The sequence below is a fragment of the Pavona decussata genome, unplaced genomic scaffold, assembly GCF_977016875.1.
Source record: "Pavona decussata unplaced genomic scaffold, jaPavDecu1.1 SCAFFOLD_134, whole genome shotgun sequence".
NCBI classification, from domain to species: Eukaryota; Metazoa; Cnidaria; class Anthozoa; order Scleractinia; family Agariciidae; genus Pavona; species Pavona decussata.
The window spans coordinates 5543290-5565723 of NW_028145547.1; the positions used below are offsets into that span (position 1 = coordinate 5543290).

The window sequence follows — 22434 nt, forward strand, 5'->3', positions numbered from 1 at the left end:
GACTCAAACTATTCCATTAGCTAGGATAGTTTTATAAATCGGCGAAGCATACAAGGGGAATAAATGAGCCAACATTAAGAATCCCGCGAAAATGCCATTAGGGGCATCTTGTTTGAATATTCGTCTTCTTGACGGAACACTCCTGAAGGAGGGGCGCTGCGCTCGAATGCGACGACTACTACATGATTTGGAACGAAATGCTTCCAACAGTCCGATACTGTCTCCAATTTTCCAATACAATTTCCGATACTGTCTCCGATTTTCCAATACAATTTCCGATACTGTCTCCAATTTTCCAATACAATTTCCGATACTGTCTCCAATTTTCCAATACAATTTCCGATACTGTCTCCGATTTTCCGATACAACCTCCGATAGTGGATTTTGCTTGCACAAAACGTTGCTAACCCTCTACAGAACGAGCAGTTCGATATGAAGAATTAGAGGACTGGGGATTACTCGTGTATTGCCAGTGATTTTACATGTTATCCAGACAATTGTCCCACAAGAGTAAATGATGACGTCATGCCTCTATCGCTTTAAAGGAAGCAAAAGAAACAAACAAACAAACAGTACAAGAAAAAGAAAAAAACTTGCAAGTTTATAGCCTGCGTAGCTGGCGGTTTTTATGGGTGGCTCACCAGAAAGCCGGGCACGAGAGTGAAAACGAGTAGCGAAGCCGCGGGGAAATGGGGCGAGGGCAACGAGGTTCCTCGCGGCGAAGCCGCTCGTTGACGCGGCTTCGCCGCGACTGTCGCTGTTCTCTCCCCATTTCACCCGCAGCTCCACCACTGTATAGCCTGGCTTTCCCGCCCACCAAAACCGCCAGCTACGCAGGCTAGCAAGTTTAGTACATCTCTTTTCACATTACAACACAAAAAGTTTCGGCCATATTTATTGATTTCTTCCAGCAAGGACTAACATTACCCTAGAGTTCGTACCACCGACCCACATACAAAAACCGTCAACACCTTGTTTACTTTTTCTTCAGTAAAGAAGTTTAACCTTGTCCAAATGGGCACTGAAAATCCAAAAACAGTATACTTGTTTTAATCGACCTATATATTTTCTGTCATTTCATTGGTCAAAATGGTCACGTGTGTTATTAGGTCACGTGCGGTGCTGTACCACTACAGGAAGAAATGGTAAGGAAAGAAGCCGGCCATAAAGAAAGGGAACCAGGCCTCCCATTGTACTGTTCCAGCTGTCATTAGCAGGTTATCTTCAATGTAGTTGCCGGCCATACACGTCAGCTGCGGCTAATAATGGCACATTTGTTCCAGTCATTTTGCACGTGCTCTAAACCAATGAAAATCAAGAATTTTTTGCCTCCATCCAATCAGTGAACAGAAGTTTGCTTCGTTCATTGGAAAGTATTAGTTACGATACGTGGAGAAACCTCGTTAGCAAATGATGCAAAAAGCTTTTGAAGATTCTAACAGCAACAGATAACTCCGAACTGAGTCAAAATTGTTGTACCGGGGGTAGCTGTTCACAAAATGTGAATACAACAGCTCGAGAAAATCCTCTCTTTTTTCAGAATCCTTTTTTTAACACTTTCATTTTACACTTGTTTTTAACCTGGGACATGTAGTGCTTGCTTAAACACTGTCTAGGAGCCAATTCAATAAAACTTTAGCACTTGTAGCTAACAAACTGTGCTCTTCTACTCTAATGACCTCAACAAACATGAAGTCGTTAATGAAGAATATTGAACTCGTTCCTGAGCTTTTTGTTTTGTTCTTTCTTCAGATTTCGTACTCTTCAGTTTGGGCTTTTAAAATTGCATGACTTCCTGTGACCTTTTCCAAGGTTTCCATGACAAAGTGTTCGCATTTGACAGTCTCAAAATGCGCAGTGTTTATTTATGCTGAGTGAAAATCTGTTTCTTGGTTCAAGGATAAGTTTGTAAATTACAACATAACAAGTGTAATAGATTTATTAAATTGGCCCCGGTATTGGTATGTATAAAATTACTGTTTTCTAAACAGTTCTGGAAGGCCTATATCTAATTCTAGGCGATTCTTGCAGGGAATCTCGTTATATTATCGGGAAAAAAACTGAAATACACTTTCTTGCCATAAAAATTGGAATGACAATTACAGAATTTGTAGATCACTTTGTCTTAGACCATCTAGTAAACCATTTTTTTTTTCATTATGCTACCTAACGCTGGAATATATATTTAAATTTTAAAATTAAGCTACGACATACAACAATATGTGCATCCAAATAAATTAATAAATATCCTCCAAAGGCGAGGATTTAGCCTCGAACTTTGACTTTGTCTTGGCGTTCTGATAAGGCGAAGGAAAACTTCACGTCATCCAAGCAAAAAATAACCTACCTGAGCACAATTTAAAACAAAAACTATATTATACGGCGAATACTAAGTACACTATATTAGTGGACCCTTTCTTTCCCGAGCATACTGCAAAAACTCACCCTACTTTATACGTAAAAATAATGAAAAATAACTAGCTTCTTGGAAAAAGTACTTCTAAAACTCATTGTTAACTCATGAAGAGAAAACAAAGAAAATCACTACTGTGACCGTGGTTTGGATGTGTGTTCCTAATTACCATAAAATTTTGCCAACTTTAGCCTTGAATTTCTCCAAAAATTATTGATTATTTGAGAAACCATATATCAAACACTCGAAAGTGTGTTTCATCAGATATTTAAACACCTCGAAGTCGTTTAAAAAAACTCGGCTGTGCCTCGTTTTTTCAACCTACTTCTCAGTGTATATCTCGCTGTCTTTCATTTCCGCGAACACACTTTTGACTTCATTCAGACTCGGAAGCTGGAACAACCAGAAGGGCATAAAAAACGAACCGGAGCAGGGCGTACTGTACAATAGCTTTCCATTTGAAAGCTCACACTGAAAAAAAAAAAAAAAAAGACAACAACAACAACAACAAACAAACAAACAAAATGAACACCTAAGATTTGACTCCGAGAATGAAAGGGTAAAAGACAATTAGTATTTTAAAACTGTAGCCGTTCATCTCTGAGACACGGGATTGAAAATCATGTCCGTTGTACGGAAATTCAACTGAGATTTTTCATATCGTCTCATCTTCAATTAAACTTAACTTTCGTTTCACTAAATTCGTTCTTGTCAGCACCCATCATGTATTGCACGTATTCAGAACAGTCACGTGCCACTCCATTCTCGTACCAGTCTTCTACCAGGAAAAGCGTTCCGTCAAATGAGTTCACTGTCAGGGTAGAACCTGCATCTCCTTAGCTGTCCGGACTACCGGTCATGTTTGATCGATGAAAATGTATGTTGACCCAGTTCCCTGACTTCTTGTGCCAAATCCGCGTTTCTTCTGATTGCCTTGTTAATGGTACACCAGTACTGTAAAACGAACAGAGCAAAAGTCATTAGTCATTAGTTTCTAAGGACTATTTAATGAGCACTAAGTGATAGAGAGTATGACCAGCATATATGCACTTACAAAGTTGGGTACTATTCAATGAAACGAACATTGACAGCCTGACTAGCCAGAAAAGCCTGCTTGAACCCAGTTACCAAGCTTTCCTGGTAAGCCTGGTTTGAATTCAGCTAAAAACCATATAAGGTCAGCCAACTAGACCAAGCAAGCAAAAAGCTTGAGAGAAATCAAATAGTACTGAAAATAAAATTAAATAAAAAGCCTTACCGATAAATAAGTTAGCGTACAGAAATTAAAAGACACAACGGAGAAATGATGCACTAGTCAAATAATAGCATTTACCTGCAGTCGCTTGCGCACTGACAAAAAAATGGGTGCTCTAATATGAAATATACCAATGAATAAATGTAAGGGTGCAAGTGTTCGTGATCTGATAAAAGACTATACGACAAGTGTCAGTGTCAGGGTCTATTCTAAGTAGTTTGCAATGGATGTTTTGAGTTTGATCGATAGTGTCTGCAGGAAGGGAGATCCAATCTTTGATTGTTTTTAATTTTGCGCCTTACGTTCCACTCGCTTACCGCACATAGGCGCTTTCCTTTTATTACACTGCGCCGCAATGTGTCCTTGTGGGATATAAGTTCACGTACTCACATTAAAAACAGAGGAAAGATCAATCCGTCAGACAAAGAAACAGTCTTTTGGAATTCTTGTAACAAATCAAAGTTAAAGTAGCGGTGAATATAAGTATCCACAAGTAATTAGAAATCTTCACAAGTATAGTGGCCTATTTTTTATAGATTATTTTCGAACATAACTATTACCAAAGATTGATTGATTGATTGATTGATTGATTGGTAAAAATTCTAGTTGACAATACACAGGCATACATCACCCGCATAAAGCAAAGCCTTTCAGAAAATTTCTTGAACCGAAATTATTTCTGATCAAGGGAATATACAATCGTCTTCTGTGACTCTCCAGCGAGAAACAACTAAATTCTCATTTGTTTGTGGACGTCTCCTTTTTCAGTTGTTTTCTTTAACGTTCCCTTTCCAAACGTGGCTATCAGATCAGTATTCCTGACAATGGTGAGCAACTGAGGGATCTTAGTGCCCTCGAAATGCTACCTAACAACCCTTTTACTAGGACGCAAGCTCTAAAGTGTGGGGAAACATTCAAACAATGTGAGTCAAACAACACCAAGGGTTTTCACTTAACTTCTTACCCGACAAGAGGCGAGAGTTACACTTTAGGCTTTTTACCACAGAAGTGAAACAGTTAAACTTAAAAATTAAAAGATTTGTCCTCGACGGAGTTCAAGCTACATATCATACATATTACTTTACTATACCTGCTGATAAATTGTTGAAGTCGAACATAGCAGATGCACGCAGCCTCGTCTCCCAACATGTGGACGTGAGGAGACAAAATCGTCGTGTTGATTGGTGTAGCTCTTTTGCTATGAACTGTAAACAAACGATCAACTGTGTTAAAACATCTTTACGTACGCACAGTGTTAACACTATTCAGACCGGGCTGGGGAAGCTTTGGTGGCCCGTCCCAACTTTGAAGATGTTCAACCACGAAATTTGATGACTTTACTCAAAATGTAACTCGAAACATTTTGGAGAATGTCTCGTGTTCAATAACTTTGACGTTTCGATAGCAACCGGTTTTCTTTTTTGACAACTACGTAATACAAATGACGTGAAGTGTATGAACATTCATATTGACAAAAGCGTGAAATGTATGAACATTCATATTGACATAAGCACTGCGGATAAAAGGTTTAAAAATTAATGAAGGACCAGCCCAATTACTTAATTTGCACGCAACTTCCGCACTTGCGTTCATAACTGCTATGGTCCTTCGGCTATTTAACCCTATTCGACTGGAGCGGGGGGTACAAACTACCCCCCGCTGGCTTTGAATCTTTTTAATCTTTTCAACATGACAGCAAACAACATTAAACTATGCCACTTTTCCTAAAATTTATCTTATCTTACTTAACTGACAAATCCGGCGTTTTATATCGTCAAACTCCACACATGTAACTCCCAAACTGTTTGTTGACTCACTCATTAAGCAGACGATACAAAAAAAAAAAAACAACAACAACAACAACAAAAAAAAAAATAGATGCAACTTACCATTGTCAAAATAAAACTTCTGGAACTCCAAGCCTTCCACCAAGTTACCTCTGGCCTCTGGTTCAAACGCTGTTAAATGCGGGTCCACTAGTTTGCTGCAAACGATAAAAATGAAATGGCGCCGTTTATTGTATCATTTAATACATGCCATAAATAACAAAAAACTAACATAAAATGCCGTAGACAGTACACAGTCTTGTTCTTCCAATCACAGTGCTGCAGCAAATAAAAAGAGGCTTATGACCCGCCAATGACCTCGCACTAAAATAGCTCCAATGGCTGGACTTGCGAAAACATAAGATGGATCTGAAGTAGCCTGCGGGGACAATCAAAGCTTTAAGGCTACATCTGAACTTCCTCAACACAAAATCAGGGGACCGTATTGTGTAGTTAATATTGGCGAGATATCCAAGACATTTCGCTCCCTTTTGGCCACCTCGCCGGCTACAGATTTTATGGGTTCCTGGCGAAGATAGCACTTGTATATACCTTCCTTACTCGTACTCTAATAAAAAAAAAACAACAACAACAACTTGGTCGGGATGTTTGAAATCCGGTGAACGCTTGTTTCCATTGTTGAAAAGCGCTTTTACCGCCCATTTTTAGTTGCAGTTAAAAATCAGTCGAACTCAAAATGTAGGAAAAAACAATTTGCAGTAAACCACATTGTAAGCTACAAACCATAATTCAAACTTTATTCTAGCCCTGGGTTAGCTTAAGACTAGGGACAAAAGACAAGGGAACAAGACAAAAGCTTCTTCTGAGAGTAAGAATTATCAATACCAGTAAGTTTCGAAGTCTCCAGTGGTGATGCTTGTTATCAGCTTCTGAGTCAGCTGGATTATTTGTTGTTCTCGAGCTAACGAAAAAAGAACAACAATTGCAGTTAGTCCGTAGGCTTGTTCGTCCGACCGTCGGGTGGTTGGTCCATCCGCCTGCCGGCTCGTCCGTGCAGACAAAATGATAGACTAGTCCTCTACTTTTCGCAACGTTGAGAGATACATTGCAGCATGTAACATGTTTTCCGCAACTTGCGACGCAATGCTCTTGTCAGGATTGCGTTGCAAGTTACAGAAAGATTGCCTCGTGTAGGAGCGCCTTTATAAACAATTCCTGACACTAACCTTTATTCGGCCCCGCGTCAACTTCGTGCTCATCCTCAGAATGAGCCATAAGTTCTTCATCTGATCCCTGAAACACAGATGACGACTTAGTACGTCCACGAGTTTCAAGAACCTACGCGAAGTGGAGCGCTTCAGCATGCATTTCTGATGAAACCTAATATACTTGTTTAACAGCGCTCCAGTTTTATCAGACTATCGATGAAAACTAACTTACCTTTTTCTTGCTAACAAAAGGTCGAACTGCAAACAATAAACAGAATGATGCATGGTTAGAAAGGGTCGAGACTTTCATTTATGAACGCTCTGCTAGACTGAGGCTAGGCGAAGCTTCACACAGAATCTTGGAACCACTTCTTAAGGTTTGCTTCTCATAAAGTGTACCTTCGGTTGGAGAAGAAGGGGAGGGTGGAGCGGGATAAGAAGTTTGGACTTCAACATATCACCATGCTGACTTTCTACGACTACCCTAATTCACTGTGGGTTCAAAACTCCAAGCCTACGTCATAAGACCACAAGGTGATACACTAGGCTTTTTCATGAGCAAACGTATGAAACTCAGCAACGCGAAGGAAACCAGTTCACGTTCAATGATTGATTGAACTTGAAATAAAAACAGTTCAAAACATCAAGCTAATAACTTTAACACAGCTTATCCAAACAGCTCATGCTCCTTGTATTCGGGAGGGGTTCTTAGCAGGGAGATGTTAGCTCGGAGCTCTGGGACCTTTTTTTTTTTGTTGGGGCGGGGGGTATATTGGGAATTTCACGGTTGTCGTCAGATAATTCTTTTCATGAAATTAAAATGATTTGATAAGGTAATTGAAGACCAACAATCAGCAAAAACCTACGACATTTGCAGTTAAAGGACCAGTGTGTTAGTGAAACAATAAGTGGCGGTGATTATTACATTAGCGATATGACCTCCGTTGTCGGAGACTAGCGCGTAAAGCAAGCGCTCGTGAGAGGTGTGCGAGAGCCCTTCCAACAATCTCGATCGCCGAGGCCGCGTCCGTTTTGGTCAGCAACAGGTCAGCCCTAAAGAACCAAACGCGTTCGGTCTCCGCTGGCCTGAAACGAGCGCGAGCTCCGGGGACGAGATTGTTTAAAGGCGACAGACTTGGTAAAAAGACATGACAGACATGAAGATTGTGAGTTAAAGGCTCGTATGAACTGATTTATGGATTAATCGGTCTTTAAAAACTTTCTGTAATGTTAAGTGCATTTCAGTTTTATAAAGGACCATTGAGAACTTTAACATTGTATTACTTTTAACGGAATTGCAACATTCATCTTTTCACTTCTATCCCGAAAAGTCACAAGATAAGCTAGTTTTTCTTATATGTACACAAAACTTTTTTCATTTCTTATCACAAAAAAAAATGCGTTTATGGTTATAATTCAAGCAAGTTATAAAAGTGCTTTACGGTAAATGAAGTTCACATATGGTATGGGCACGAAGGCCGCGTTTATGACACACGCCACTAATAAAATCTACTCGCATGATCATTCGATTCTGTTGCCCAAAAAGGCGACAACGCCAACAGCGCAAGCCTCTGACGCTCGCGTAAAAAAATTGGGTTGATGAAAGAAATTGGTTCTATCATACTAACAAGAAGTTTCTGTTCCTCTACGGGGAAACGTTCTTCGTTGCTCAATTGGAGACTTGGAAATCAGGACTGGAATTACACATAATAACTCTCACTGCAAATGTGCTATCAGCTGAACTGAACTTACGACTGTCTTATAGAAAGCAAACGAAAATTTGACGTCTCTTCTTATGACTGTCTAAAAATGCAAACCAAAGTTTTCAAATCTAGCCAATCGAAACGCGATTGTGAGACCTTCACATCGCCGGGAGCCAAGCGCGGGAAAATTAAAGTCGCCACGAATGGAAAGGAAAACGATTCGTTGATCCTTTATTACTGAAAAGTTATTTCTTGAAAATAAGATTTTAAGTTCACCAGAAGACAACTATTTTATGTTTGGTGCAGATGCAAACCATTAAATCAAACAATATTTGGTCATTATGAATTGTTAAACACGAGAAATTCGAACTTTTACGGATTATTAACCCATCTATTTATTTTTAACTACAGTGACTTTCAACCATTTCTTTGGCTTGGATTTATTAGAACATTTTAAATGTTATTGACAACTGATATTGAAATCTGCTCGGGATTCACTTCTACTAACTAGATTTTATACTCAAGAGCAACTTTTCTGCCGCCTGAATTGAGTCCTTTTAAACTGATTTTTAAGTCTTTTTCTTTAGTTTTAAGTGTTATGAGATTTGCTGGTTACCTGAGTTAGCAGAAAACCTACGAGCCACAATGGTGGTTAAGATGGCACCCTGCAATGATAACAACATCGTGACATCAATGGAATACCATGTAAGAATATTAATTATACCTGCAGACAGATTAAAATTACTTGTTGCCAGGATTGTTGTAAGAATTGCACCCTAAAGAAACACCAAACAAACCTTAGTCACACAAAAGAACATTCCTTGAAGGAGATAATAACTAAGAACAAGCATTTCTGAACGCTTTTCCAGTGACTTTCGAAAAGACGAAAACAACCATGCCTTGGCTTTCTTTGGTTTTGGGTTTTTTAAGGCTGACAATAATTTATCAGTTTCTGAAACTCATGCACAGCGCTCTGACCAATCACAGTTAATTTGCTGATCTTTTAACCAATCAGGAGAAAAAAACAAAGCCAAGGGCGGTTTGTCTTCGCTCATTTTCCCGCCGGCTTGCCACCCGTTAGACGAATCCCCGCCCTTGCCACCAGCCACAAGTCAGTTTCCCGCCCTTCGCGCTGATTACATTTTTGTGTTCTAATTGGTTTGTTTCCAACGGTCGGTTACTCCGAGATAGACCGGTTTGTGTGGGGAGTAACTTTGGTCAGCCATTTGTTTTTAGCTAAACTTCGTTTTAAGAAATCTTCGTTTACGAAAGCCCTCTTTTTGGCAAGCTTCCATGACATTATCTTCCTGACGGTTGATCCAATCAAAATATGCCACCTTTAATCAACTTTTATCATCTCTAACGTTCAGAATCAGTATTTTACTATAACAATTCAAGAGCAGGAACGCAACAAGTTTGATTGGCAACAATAAAGAAAATCATTGAAAGAACATACGGTGTAGCCCTAAACTTCATAAAATTGCATTCTCCAATCCTCCCACTCTCCATAGCGTTTTTGGAAAAAGTTGTCCCCAGACTTTCAAATTGTAGGAAATGGGCAAAACAACCGTGCAGAAGAAGAGGCAATCTTATAAAACCCCAAAACAAAACAAACAAGACTGACAAGACAACTCTGGTGCTCCATACTTGTTCATGATCAAGTACTAGTATGTATCTTATTGCAGAAACGTTTTGGCGACATGACTTCTTCGCGTCTGTTTTTATGAGTTACGATAAAAGTGCATCATTTCCAAAAGAAAGGTTCAACATACAATCCAATCTCAAAAAAATTAAATATCCTTTATCAGTAAATATATCCCTTTAATTTGCGACACATATTGATTGGAAACAAAACCACTCTCATAAAATGCACCAATTTGCTTAATTCGTAACCAAGGTAACTGTCCACCCAAACCGTTACATATAAAAACCCAGACCGGTACCTTGACTGGGGAACAATTCTTATCTAACCAAGTGCTACAAAATAGACTTAACTCAAGGCCACAGTATACAACACCTTTCCTTCATATAGTTGAAGATGACTTTCGTTCAGGTCTGACGAAAAGACGGTCGCAGACCACAATAATGACTCCCTATTCCCAATTTTTTTCTTATCAAATAAAAACGCATACCTTGAGCTTTCTTCTTGCATTGAACTTCTTCAGTCCGTCAAGAGTCTCCTGTCTGTGTACTTTAGAAGCAACGCGTTCACGATTCTGAGAATCGAGTACAGAAACCACGTTAATTCGCCCCACAACCCTGATTACTGTCAACTCTCGCCTTGAGGTCACCTCGCTATTACGGGCACCCCGATACTAAGGACAGCAGCTAAATCCCCAGCAAAAATAATTTACAGACGTTTGACTGAAATAAATTCCTGCTATTACGGACTCTAGCTATTAAGGATACTAACTCCCGGTCACGAGGGTGTCCGCAATAAAAGGAGTTTACTGTACTAACGATCGCCATGACATAGCTTTTAAGCTATTTTTTCGAGCTACAACTGTAGAATTAAAATCCAGGTTGTGCTCTTTTGGGTTCGCCCGAAAAAAACAAAACAAAAAACAAAAAAAACAAAAACAAAAACAGAAGCAGGGCTGTCAACCTCCCACGTCTTCAAATATGGAGAATATGACTTCCTAGCCAGCAACGACAAAGCGCCTTACAGGGGCGTGGCATCAAGGCTTCGTAAACGGCTTCACTGGGGGGAGGGGGGGAGGGGGAACAAAACTCTGTTGAGTCTATGAAACAGTACCTCAAACAACGCTCAACATTTGAGATTTTATTGTCGGAAAGTCGAGTCTACCACAAATAGCAAACTTCGGCAATTATCCAGGAGATTACAGACATAAATCTGGAGACCGGGAGATACGGTTCAAAATCTGGACTCTCCCGGATTACCCGGGAGAGTTGACAGCCCTGCAGAAGGCTGAAACGTGTAACCTTTGGCTGCACCTTACCCCCCTTGGAGACAGGTGGGGAAAAATATCCTTTCCAGGGTGGGTACTCCCCATCCCACCTGATCTGTACTCCCCCAGGAGAGCCACCTCCTGGTTCCTTTAGGTCCCAGTGACTATGGAATATGGGTCTCACCCTATTGTTTGCAGATTGGGACCTCTGTTCATTGTGACTACCCCCGGTACCACCTGACCTTGTCTCCCCGGGGGGGGGGGGGGGAGGGCCCTCCGGGTCCCCTGCATCTCTAGACTAGAGGTGCTCCCCTGTCACCCAAATTTTGCCAATTGCATGTTTGTGTTATTTTGTCGCAATGTAGCAATATTGTTTCTAAGTTCAAACATTCCACTCCAAAGAGAGTTCATTAAACGCTGTTTCTCAAACACGCCGAATTGTCTTGTCTGGTCAGTATGAACGCTGTGACAAAGCGTTTCCCTCACCAAACCAACCCCACAACGTGAAAACAAGACTAAGAGCAACGTTAACGTACCACGATCCATGGATGCTTCAAGGCCTTTGATGCTGTGATCCTCGAGGACTGGTCCACAGAAAGCAGCGTGTTTATAAGTTCCTGCGGACAAGGAAAGTGGAAAAACCGGACAAAAAGAATGAAGAATGAGTTTGCAACAAAAAGACGTAGCCTGTTATGAGGGTATCAGTGGGCTGAAATATCAACCACTAAACTGCTTAGATTTTGAGTGTCAAACGATATATGAGAATTTTTTTGGCCAGTTTACTCTCTTCAACAACAAAAGCAACAACAATAAAGAAGGCCTTCTATTAAGAGCGCCACAACGGCAATGGAAATGAAGAAAAACAAAGTGAAATCAAATATAACAAAACGAAACGGAGTGAAAACAACTTTATGAAACGAAAATGGACTGAATCGACGAGATGCAAATGAGTGAAAAGCAACGGGGTGGAACTCAATGGAACGAGAAGAAACAGGTCCGTTCCAAAGAACATGACATGTATATAATTGTGAACAATAGTAAATGCTGTGAGGCTGCTTGCGCACAAGAAGGTTTTCCTTGACAATTTTAACTTGTTCGTGTGTAAACAGTGAACATGTTTTCCGTGAACTTGGTCAAAAACTGCTACATTACAGTAACACGAACTATCTCGTCACAGCCTCGGTTTTGGTGTAAACGAATAACAGGGGGGGGGGGGGGGAGGGTGGATCCGCCACTGTGCTACTTTGTGACCAAATAGCACAACTTGTCAAGGAAAAACTTGGCAAATATTGTAGTACACTTGAGATTACAAAACTTGTGTAATGTAGATTTCTCCAGGAAGACTTTAATTTGCTCTAGTACGACCAGCCTAACTGGGTAAATAGGCTCTTTGGGTTTTAAAAAGTACCCTTATTCCTTTTATTTGCGAAAATTGTTGAAAATTGGCCGGAGAATTATGCGAAAAAATTACTGCTTTTAATTCAATTCGTTATGTATAAAAACTGAAAAAGAAAAGTACAGAGCCTTCAGTCTAAATAAAACTGTATAATTAGTTATTTATTTATTCATTTATTTTAAATTCGGAGGTTAAGAGAATATCGAAAATAAAAATCACGCAGAAAAAGATGCCCATAGACTGCTTCGCGCTTCTTGTTAGGGGTTCATGGGTAATCAGGGCAAACATGGTGGGTCAAACAAAATTTGCATCAGAATTTTAACTTGAAACATCCATTTACTGAAAATACTGATTTTGAAATTCGAGACAGTTGTGCTAAGGTATGTATGTATATACCAGTTTTACGACCAATGTTGATGCCTTTGAAAGCCCATAACCATATTCCTTTTCTCCAACTGTTTTCTTTATCATTAATTGCATGCAACAAAAAATGAACCAGCTGAATCAGATCTCAGCTAGAGTCACTGAGTAAGTACAGTAGCTTAGAGTTTGATTATTTAATGGTTAACCTTTGCTTCGTCTGTGACTGTGTCCCATTCTGGTGAAGGGTACTACACATATAAAGGAACAAGAAAATGGCTTTATTAAGAGTCTGTTATTAGTATAAAATTAATCATCGTTAAAAATAACCTTTCAGTATTTACACCTCTTTCAGATTTTTCCTCTGACTTGTAGAAACTGAAAGTAACAACTGAAAGAACTGAAAACTTAAAATTTTAGCCTGTACAAACTGTTCGTTTTCAATTTTTCGGTCTTTAATTCTCACCACACATAGTAGGGGAGGGGGAGGGGCGATACTCCACAGAACTTTTGGTGGGGCTGTGCGACTCGGTTCTCCAAACCCTGATCCTGTTTCAGACTAAAATATGTGACTCTTCGGTACCCATCTTCAGACCTCGTTTCTAGAGTCCATACCCATTTTCAGGCTTTCAGACCAAATAATGGTTAAAATCTATCAGATTTGTGCCGTCTTTCAAACCAAAACAGCTCAAAAGGCGTACCCTTTGGCACTGCACATACAGTCGAACCTCCGCTAACGGACATCTCCCGTAGGCAGACACCTCTTGTAAGCAGACACTTGGTCATGTTCTTAGCTGCAAACAAACACTACATTTTTAACCTCCTATAAGCAGACACTTTTTCTGGCCCCAAGGGTGTCCGTTATACGGGAGGCTTGACTGTACCTATATAGCTTACATAGCAGAGTAACCCTCCCCTTGGGCTTTCAACATTACTGATGCTAGCAAAATGAAAGACACAATTTGCACATAGTACTTACAAGACCATTAGTAGGTCTTAGTAACCAATATTTGGTTTTATCAACAAGGTACATGTAATTTGGCCACCGTAAAGAGATTCAAGAGCTGACGTTTTAAGCGATACTCAAATGTGGGGCTAACACTCGCAAGACCCGCTCTTGAATCTTAACAGTGGCCAAATTATAAAAAGAAATATTTGTTAGATTATATTCCCACGGACCCATCACCACAGTTTCTTCAAAAACTTATCCCCTTTTCCTTATCCTCAAGCTCACCACAAGTCTCCTAGAAGCTCAGAGCATTCACCCACTTTGCATTTAAGCTCATGATTTTGACACCTAGCGACTCAGAATTTTCTCCTTGAGTTTCAAGTTACAATCTTCAGAACTGAACTTCAAACTTAAGACCTTTAATTATCAATGTATTTTAAAAAGGAGTTAAATTTAGCATCTTCTCTCATATAAGATACTCACATCATAAGCACCAGCCTTGATCTGAGCATACAGCTTGTGCTGATCCTCATCCCAAAACGGGGGATAACCCACAAGTAAGATGTACAAGATAACACCTATACACACAAAAACAAAAATTTGAACTCTATTATTGATCATTTTGTTATGAAAAAATTAATATTGAAATAGAGGATATTACATGACCGCACGGAGATTAGAAATTTCTCTTCAAGTGTTGAAAAATATTTCATGAGTGAGCGCAGCGAACATTAGTGAAATATTTTTCAACACGAGAAGGGAAATTTTGTATCACAAGCGGCAATGTAACATTCTGTTCATTATATAAACAACAATGAATCATTGCAAAAGGCGCGATTCCTATTATGTAACCATAGCCATAACCACGTGGTGATCTTTTTCATGTGTGAACATATCATGTTTTCATGCGAAAGCTCACCTGGTATTTCATTGGTGTTTATATAATAATAAGATGTAATTCACTTGTCTTATGAGAACATAGTTATAGGTTTGTACTTATCACAAGAAACATATTAATACTATATATATGTGATATTAACCAAAAATAATATTCTTACCACAGGCCCATAAATCGACAGGCCTGCCATATGGCTCCTTCTTTAGCACCTCAGGTGAAAGATACCCTGGGGTACCAGCAAACCCTAGAAAAAGAAATTGAACAAATGTCAGAGATTATAATTTTTGCCCAAAAAAAAAAGAAAGAAAAAATTCAGTTCATGCATGTTATAAATATAGTTACATGATCCAGGGCCTGCTGGTTGTTTCAAATTAGCCAATTAAGGTTTTCATCTTGAGTGCTATTGTAGTTGAAAATGATTTCCCAGCTAACTTTATGGTAATGGAAAAGATATAAATCAAAGTCAAAACTCAGGGGCAAAAATCTTTTGAGAAAATTGTTATTGATTGCACACTAGTATCACACTTAGTACGATTGAAAGTGCATACTAGTGCCAGCTTTAGCTTGACTGTGCTTTGAACAACTGGTTCCATACAGGTCTGTAATGTGTTTACATAATAGTTCACATACCATACCATCCATGCTTGTCACCATCTACTTCAATAGCTAATCCAAAGTCAGCAAGTTTGACGGCAGCACCTTTCTCTTTACTTGCAAGAAGTAAGTTTTCTGGCTAAGAATTGTGATTTTAAAGTACATGTAAGTACATCAATCACACATGTTAACGTGAAAAAAACCTAAAGGAAATCCTCTCTACATGTACAGTAGTGTTAATCCCCTTAAAATACAACTCTAAAAATCATTAACAAAAAATTAACTGACTGTGAATTACCTTTAAATCCCGATGAACAACATTATTTTGGTGGCAGTGATGAACACTTTCCAATATTTGCTGAATGCAGTGGCTTAAAGAATAAAGGAACAAATGAAGAGATTTAGTTGTCTGGCCTACTTTACCACAACTATAAATTATTGGGCCTATTATCTTTGAGACTTACGATGTCCTTGGGGTGAGAGGGGAGAGGGCAGACCTGTATTGTCCATCAGTTGATAAGGGCTCCTTTTTTTAAATACAAATATTTTCCTTTGGGTGTTGGGTTGGGGCCCGGGGGGGGGGGGGGTGGTAGGTGAATCAAATATTTGACACACAAGATACACATACTTAAGACCCTCTTAGAGAAACATTTTTTTTAGGGATGACCACTTTATTTCAAACATATATCCAGTTTGTATTCAAAAATATATTAGGTGATTTGGGTCATGAAAAACCATGCGTTTACATCCCTCTTGCACCAGCCTGAATCCCCCCTTCCCCATCCTCCACACAAATATTTTACATGTGTCAACTTTACATTTCCCTTGCACTGGCCTGAAGTCCCCCTTCCCCCACCTCCAAACCCACCCCCACCCATAAAGGAATGAATACACTGACTATACAGCATACAAATATTTCACATCAACCTCATTCCATATGAAGCCTACCTAGCATCTGCTTCACTGTAGTACTCCCTCGCAACAATGTCTTCAAACAGTTCACCTCCTGTTACTCTGCAATGAAGGGAAAATCTCCATATTAATTAATTCAGATATGAAATTCACATAATTTTATACTTCAAGTCATGAAGAATAAAGAATTTGATGCTCAGAGGATGTGTTTCATGTAAATAAAGGTATGAAGGTCTTTGTCCCTTGGATACATTAGGTTTCTTAGCAGAGCTGCTTTAGTAGGATGAAACAACCTTGGGAGACTGTACAGTACTCCCCTGATATGTGACAGAGAACACAGTACGCACACACACACACACACATTACTGTCCATCACAGTTACTCCAGCTGAGCAATTTGTTACGATTCAATAATAAAATTGACAACATCTTATCCCCTGTAAGTGAAAAACAGGCAATTTCTACATTTTGAACTGCAGATGAAAGCATTCTTTTTGTGACTGCTTATAAATACAATTTGTAAGTTGCATAGTTGCTGCGATGGTCATTCACTTATTCATCCAACTTCTCATTACAACATCTCAGGTCATGAGAAAAAAGGTAGACAAAGATAATGGAGTCGTTGTTCAGAGCACTTCCATAATTCCTAGCTGGCTGGGAGGTCATGACCAGGAATTAGCATCAAAATTAACTCCAGCAAACCAGCCAACAACCCAATGCAACGATGAAAATTCTTGAAAAAAAATTTTCCGAGCCCCCAGCAGGAATCGAACCCACAACCTTCCAGTTACTAGATGTGAAGTATGGATGCTCTTAACCACTGAGCTATGGGTGGCTCATGTGGTGAGCAGGTCGCAGGCTTGGGGTTATAAGTCACAGGACTTTGCATCTCGCGAGTACATTAACCACTAAATTACTTGCATCACACAAGCACTGTCATAAAATATTAAGAGTTGTGTACACTTAGAAATTTAGCAAACCAGCCAACCACCCAACTAGACTAGTGACTGGAAGGTGGCGGATTCGATTCCTGCTAGGGACTTGGAAAGAAAAATTTTTCTGAGAATTTCCATCGTTGCATTGGGTGGTTGGCTGGTTCGCAAAATTTCTAAGTGTACACAACACTTTTTTAAAATTAACTCCTTCTGTGCTTGATAGGAAGTAATTAAAAATATTTTTTATTCAAACAATTGGTTGCTAATATTCAACAATATAATTTCATTATTGCATGAGTTTCATATGACTGTATAATTTATTATGTTCAAATGTGCATATTAACAAAACTTAGTGATAACGGTGATACTACAATAGTGAAGATAATTTTATTATTAACAGGCCAGATAGCGCTTAAATTAAAACATTTTACTTACAAATCAAACACAAGATAGTGGTATCCCTCTTCAGCAATGCTTGCATGTAGTCTGACTGCATGAAGGAAGCACAAAATAAATCCAGTTGAACATGAATATTAAGACAACAGCTACTGCATCGTCAATTTTCCTAAGTTAATTATAGTAATTAATATGCCCTCCTTTGACTGTTTGACACCCTCACCCCCATTTGTAAAAAAATAAAATAAAATTGGCCCTTGCTGACAATTTGAAACACTCACAAATGTGAATACCAGAAATGCACAGAAAATACAATTTCTGGCTGTTAAATAGTGACACGTGACTTAAATCTTTGCAGGAACATTAATTGTTTTCATGTAAGTTCTCAAATAAAAGTGTAACCTGGCATGAGGAAACTTGTTCCTAGTGCTGGGTTGTTGTCACTATGAGTACAGAGATGTCATTATCTCTTATGTCCATTATCTGATAGTCTCCTGGATATGAAACAAATCTCTCTGTCTCCCGTCTAGGTCACTATTAATCTCTGGGATAAAGCAACTGTTGTTCTTCCTCATCATCCAGCTAGGCTTTAACCCCAAATTTCCCCAAAACTTATGTACAATTTTTTTTTTAATTCATGTTGTGTGCATTTTAAACTAAAATCTTGAAAAAGGTTGAAATTGGGTTGTCAATCAGGGAGGGGGAGGGTTGATTTGGGCAATTTGAGGTAGGGAGTGGGTTGATGATGGGGTTGGGGGGGGGGGGGGGTTTGGAGCACATTAAACATAAAATCTTGGACAGATTTCTTTATTCACTCTTACTATTAGATGCTTATAACACAAGTTGATATATTCAACTTCATGTAACCTCCAGATGGCTATAGACATTGGGAAATTACCGCTTAATTTAACACCCAGATAAATGTATATTAATAATGGTGTTAACAAATGGATCAGTAAGCCTGGACAAACTTCTGAAATTTAGACAAATCAAGATGCAAAATTCCCAGTCAAAAAAATTTATTAAATACATTTAGAAAATGTAGTGACGGCACTGACCATCCAAAACACAGCCATCGCAATATGGCCTTTGGATGAATTTCACAGTATTATTTTCCCCAGTACGGCTGGTATGGGTACTATCACTGTATTGCATTGCACATTATAACTGTCCCAACCTTTAAATAATTAATTAGAAAAATGATGAGATAATATCACTCAAGCTAAACATTACTAACATTCCTTCAACAGCAATATGACTTAAATATCTGGATTAATACACCCACAAAAACAAAAAGGGCAACCCAACAGGAAGCCTTCTTGACAAAACAAACCGAAAGGTGACTACAACTGACCTCCTTAAAACAACATAGAGCTCAGCTAATGAAGGATACTCAAAACACCAATTAGGAATTTGTAGTTATTTTGGTTGGTCATTGATAATGACACTTCAAACAGACACACTTCACATTTCTCTTGACAACTTGCTTTGGTTGAAAGATTACAAAAACAAATCAGATACAATTGTTAGATATCACTCCTTCCAAAAAACATGTGTAATGAGTTTATGCCAGTGGAAATTGACTCATAAAGTTGGCAGAGATATTAAAAACTTCACTTCTTAAGCTAGATTTCAATCTTGTATTTTTCTGGAATACACATGCGAGTTTTCTTTACTTTACAGCAAACACTGAAGAAGTAAAACCGAAAAATAACATTAACCAGGGCAGGTCACATGATAATTAAGAACAAATTTAAGAAAACCACAGAGAGAGCTGGGGTATTAAACATACAATAGAGGTCATTTGATTTGTGTATTAATTCACACCTTTATACAATAACAACAGAACAGGAAAAGCAGAATACTTAATTAACAATGATCCACATCTACCTGTTAAGAAGAAGCTTTTAAATTAATTAAGACTCACACAGCCCATTAACCTTACAATGCAATAGGGAATTCGAAAGGATTAAGGCCTCAAAAATATATTACCCAATAAAAAGAATTTCCTTTTGGAAAATGAAATATTAAAGCTTTGCATATTCAAAACTATTGTCCTCTTGTGCAAGTGCTGGAGAGAACCTAGCCAGAAATTGTGAAAATTGGACTAGTTTTGGTTCCTTAATTAACGCGTTTCGATTTGGTACGCAAGTGTTAATATTCAGTTGGTCTACGCCTCGTAATTGCCGGCTTAGGCTGTTCATTATCATATTCAACGAATTTTACTGCGGTATTTGTTCCTGAATCAGTCTTGTAAAATTTCCCCTTTTTTCTACTATTTGCGCATCAGTTATTGGCAATAGAGCACAAAAAAAACAAGTCAAAAAATATAAATCAGATGGTCCTTCCTGACTGAGTATTTACTAATTCCCAAAAATATAATTATGCAAATTGCACAGCAAGACCTATCCTCTTTTATGGTTTGTGGGAATACACGTAATTTAGCCTGAAAACGCAGTAGCCGACCAACTGATTTTGAATTCTAAATCACACAAAACAATGATCAATTGCTTGGGGTCGCGAAGCCGTTTCAGCGCCTTTGAACACATTACATCGCGTGTCATGTCCTCGCGGACTTTTCCCGCGAAATCGACCAAATTTTCCTTCTTTGCGCCAAATATTTCACCCCCCAAAAAATAAATACAAAATTTAAAAGCCTGAAAATCTTTAAGGAAAAACGCGAATCAATTCCTGACCCGGTAATACAGCTACATGTACTGACAGCAAAACGAATTTGTTTTCGTGCGACAGGTATCGATTACAAGATGGGACTAAACATTCACATCTTCGATAATTTAGTAATCTACAGATGGGATTAAATGTAAAGGTTTTCGCTCTTGGCTTGCTGCGGAATCGAAAGCAATTATTCCTGCCACCTCCGCAAACCAAATGTGGAGTCTTATCGCGCGCAGAAATCCGGACGTGAATTGCTAAGCTAATAGCAGACGATCGATGGCTACTAGTGTGTACACTCGCGCACATTCGATTTCAGTGATTTGAGTGGGAGCACTTCGCAGTGTGTGACAAACGACATAAAGCAATGAAGGCCACATTCTCACGCCTACACGCAGCATAAAGCCCGAGGTTATTAACTTTTAACTATTACATCAGACTTCCAACTTTACACTCGAGCAAAGTCGCATCAAAGTCAAGCGCGCGATCATGCCTTTTACAGAAGCGCCAATTATGGGTCATTTGCGCCGGCTTAACGACGACAGCTCATCATTCCATTTATTAGGGAGCATAGCTCGCCAACCCACGCTCCATTAAATGCATTTCTCGTTGTGTTTGCACAGTCGTTGAGCAAGTCACCGCTTTCAAAATAACAAAACCATCGTTTCTTTTCTTCGACATAAAATGTACTTATTATTTTCACGGGCTTAATTTTGGAATACCACACTCCGAAACCCGAAAAACCATACGATTTTCCGGTAACATTTGTCCACAGGAAATTATAAATTACAAAGAATAAACCCAAAGGTTTTTCAAGCCTTCCCACTTCATCGCGTGATACGTTTTCATTTTGAAAAATAAATTCACTTTTATATACCAACCTATATTTGGGTGTTTTAGAAGACGGCATATCCTGGCTTCTCTTTCGAGCTTTTGAAGATCTAAATAACCAAGGGGGAAATAGGTTAGATAAATTTATCCGGGCATATATCAGAAAGTAAGATCTGCACAGGTGCATAATAAGTGACTCACCCACTGTGAGCTGATGTTTGCGTTCTTGGCGTTGAAATATTAAATTCACTCTGGTCAAACTTTCGATCGCTAGCGACATCTGTTTTGAATTTGGATATATTTTTTTCACTGTTTATTAAAATCTTAAACCTAATAGATTTTATATGAAAGAATTCTTCTTTTCAGTTACAGTAAAAATAATATAAACAATTTCCTCTTTTGCTTTCGCCTTCATTTGCGATATTTTCTTTAACATCCTTGAAAAGACGCCGCGCTTGTTGTCTGCGAAAGAATAACCTTGCATTGCCGTCGAAATACAAAAGTATCGTCGAAATAGTGGTTCGACGTTCAATTCAATGTAACAATTTTATCTCTGTGCTTCTGAAAACCTCTGTAAGCTCTAGTCTTAGATTGATTTTCTAATATGGAACTGCTGTGGCTTCCAATCAGTTGTAGTTTTTCTAACTAAAGTTGAAAATCACATGCATAATTTTTATAAATTTATAGATCTAGCCTTTGAAAACAAGCCAAAAAATAAAAGCATTAATTCGGCATAATCCTGAACGACTTAAATCCGGATTCCTACCTCTGGATGATAATTTCCTGGTGTTGATAATTTTCGCAGCATACTCCACTCTCGTCTCCTTGTGTACACACCGTCGCACAATACTGAATGCACCTCTGTGAGATATAAACGTTGATCAAAATTACAGCAGGCAACTTTGCCAAGTTCAAATCGACCTTAAGGAATACCCACTTTCCCAGTTCCTCTTTCAAGTCGTAAGTCTCGTGGAAAGCTTGTTTCGAGACCTGCGAAGAACTACCCGCCATGTTTGAAGTTCACTCTACTTTGTTATTCTCTTCAATGATTGATCGATTGTTAATCTACATCACGTGACGCAACATTCTCATCAAGTTGGAGCTCCCGCAGATTTCTGTTTTCCCTCAAAAGTAAATCAGTTTACTCGAGGACTCGCATACAAGGTAAAATGAAAGCAACACAATAGCAAGAGAATTCGTTAAAATACTAAAATAA

At 38.8% G+C, this 22434-nt stretch overlaps 1 protein-coding gene across 3 annotated transcripts; it reads right to left on the reverse strand.

The window, feature by feature from the left end:
- Positions 1 to 877: 877 nt before the first annotated feature.
- Positions 878 to 22387, reverse strand: LOC146467928 (calcium/calmodulin-dependent protein kinase type II delta chain-like). Of its 3 annotated transcripts, XM_085125377.1 has the most exons (20): positions 22156 to 22387; positions 21985 to 22079; positions 21269 to 21328; positions 17754 to 17808; positions 16421 to 16486; positions 15771 to 15843; positions 15509 to 15611; positions 15039 to 15122; positions 14464 to 14558; positions 13241 to 13282; positions 11812 to 11892; positions 10499 to 10582; positions 8983 to 9031; positions 8292 to 8357; positions 6896 to 6921; positions 6682 to 6748; positions 6341 to 6416; positions 5558 to 5652; positions 4759 to 4873; positions 878 to 3367 (listed from the first exon to the last, which is right to left on the reverse strand). In XM_085125377.1, the coding sequence occupies exons 1-20, from the start codon at positions 22227 to 22229 to the stop codon at positions 3250 to 3252; spliced, it is 1524 nt and encodes a 507-aa protein (XP_084981503.1). In that variant the 5' UTR covers positions 22230 to 22387; the 3' UTR covers positions 878 to 3249. The 3 variants fall into 3 exon arrangements, with proteins under 3 accessions (XP_084981503.1, XP_084981505.1, XP_084981504.1); XM_085125379.1 differs by lacking the exon at positions 8292 to 8357; XM_085125378.1 differs by lacking the exons at positions 8292 to 8357; positions 8983 to 9031 and adding an exon at positions 9091 to 9142.
- Positions 22388 to 22434: the final 47 nt, after the last annotated feature.

Coding starts and splice junctions, on each gene's coding strand:
- LOC146467928 (XM_085125377.1), bottom strand. CDS start 22,229: ATGGCGGGTAGTTCTTCGCAGGTCTCGAAACAAGCTTTCCACGAGACT. Junction 21,329..21,984: donor CAGGAAATTATCATCCAGAG/GTAGGAATCCGG, acceptor TTGGTTATTTAG/ATCTTCAAAAGCTCGAAAGA. Junction 6,922..8,291: donor TAGAGGAACAGAAACTTCTT/GTTAGTATGATA, acceptor TATTGTTTGCAG/TTCGACCTTTTGTTAGCAAG.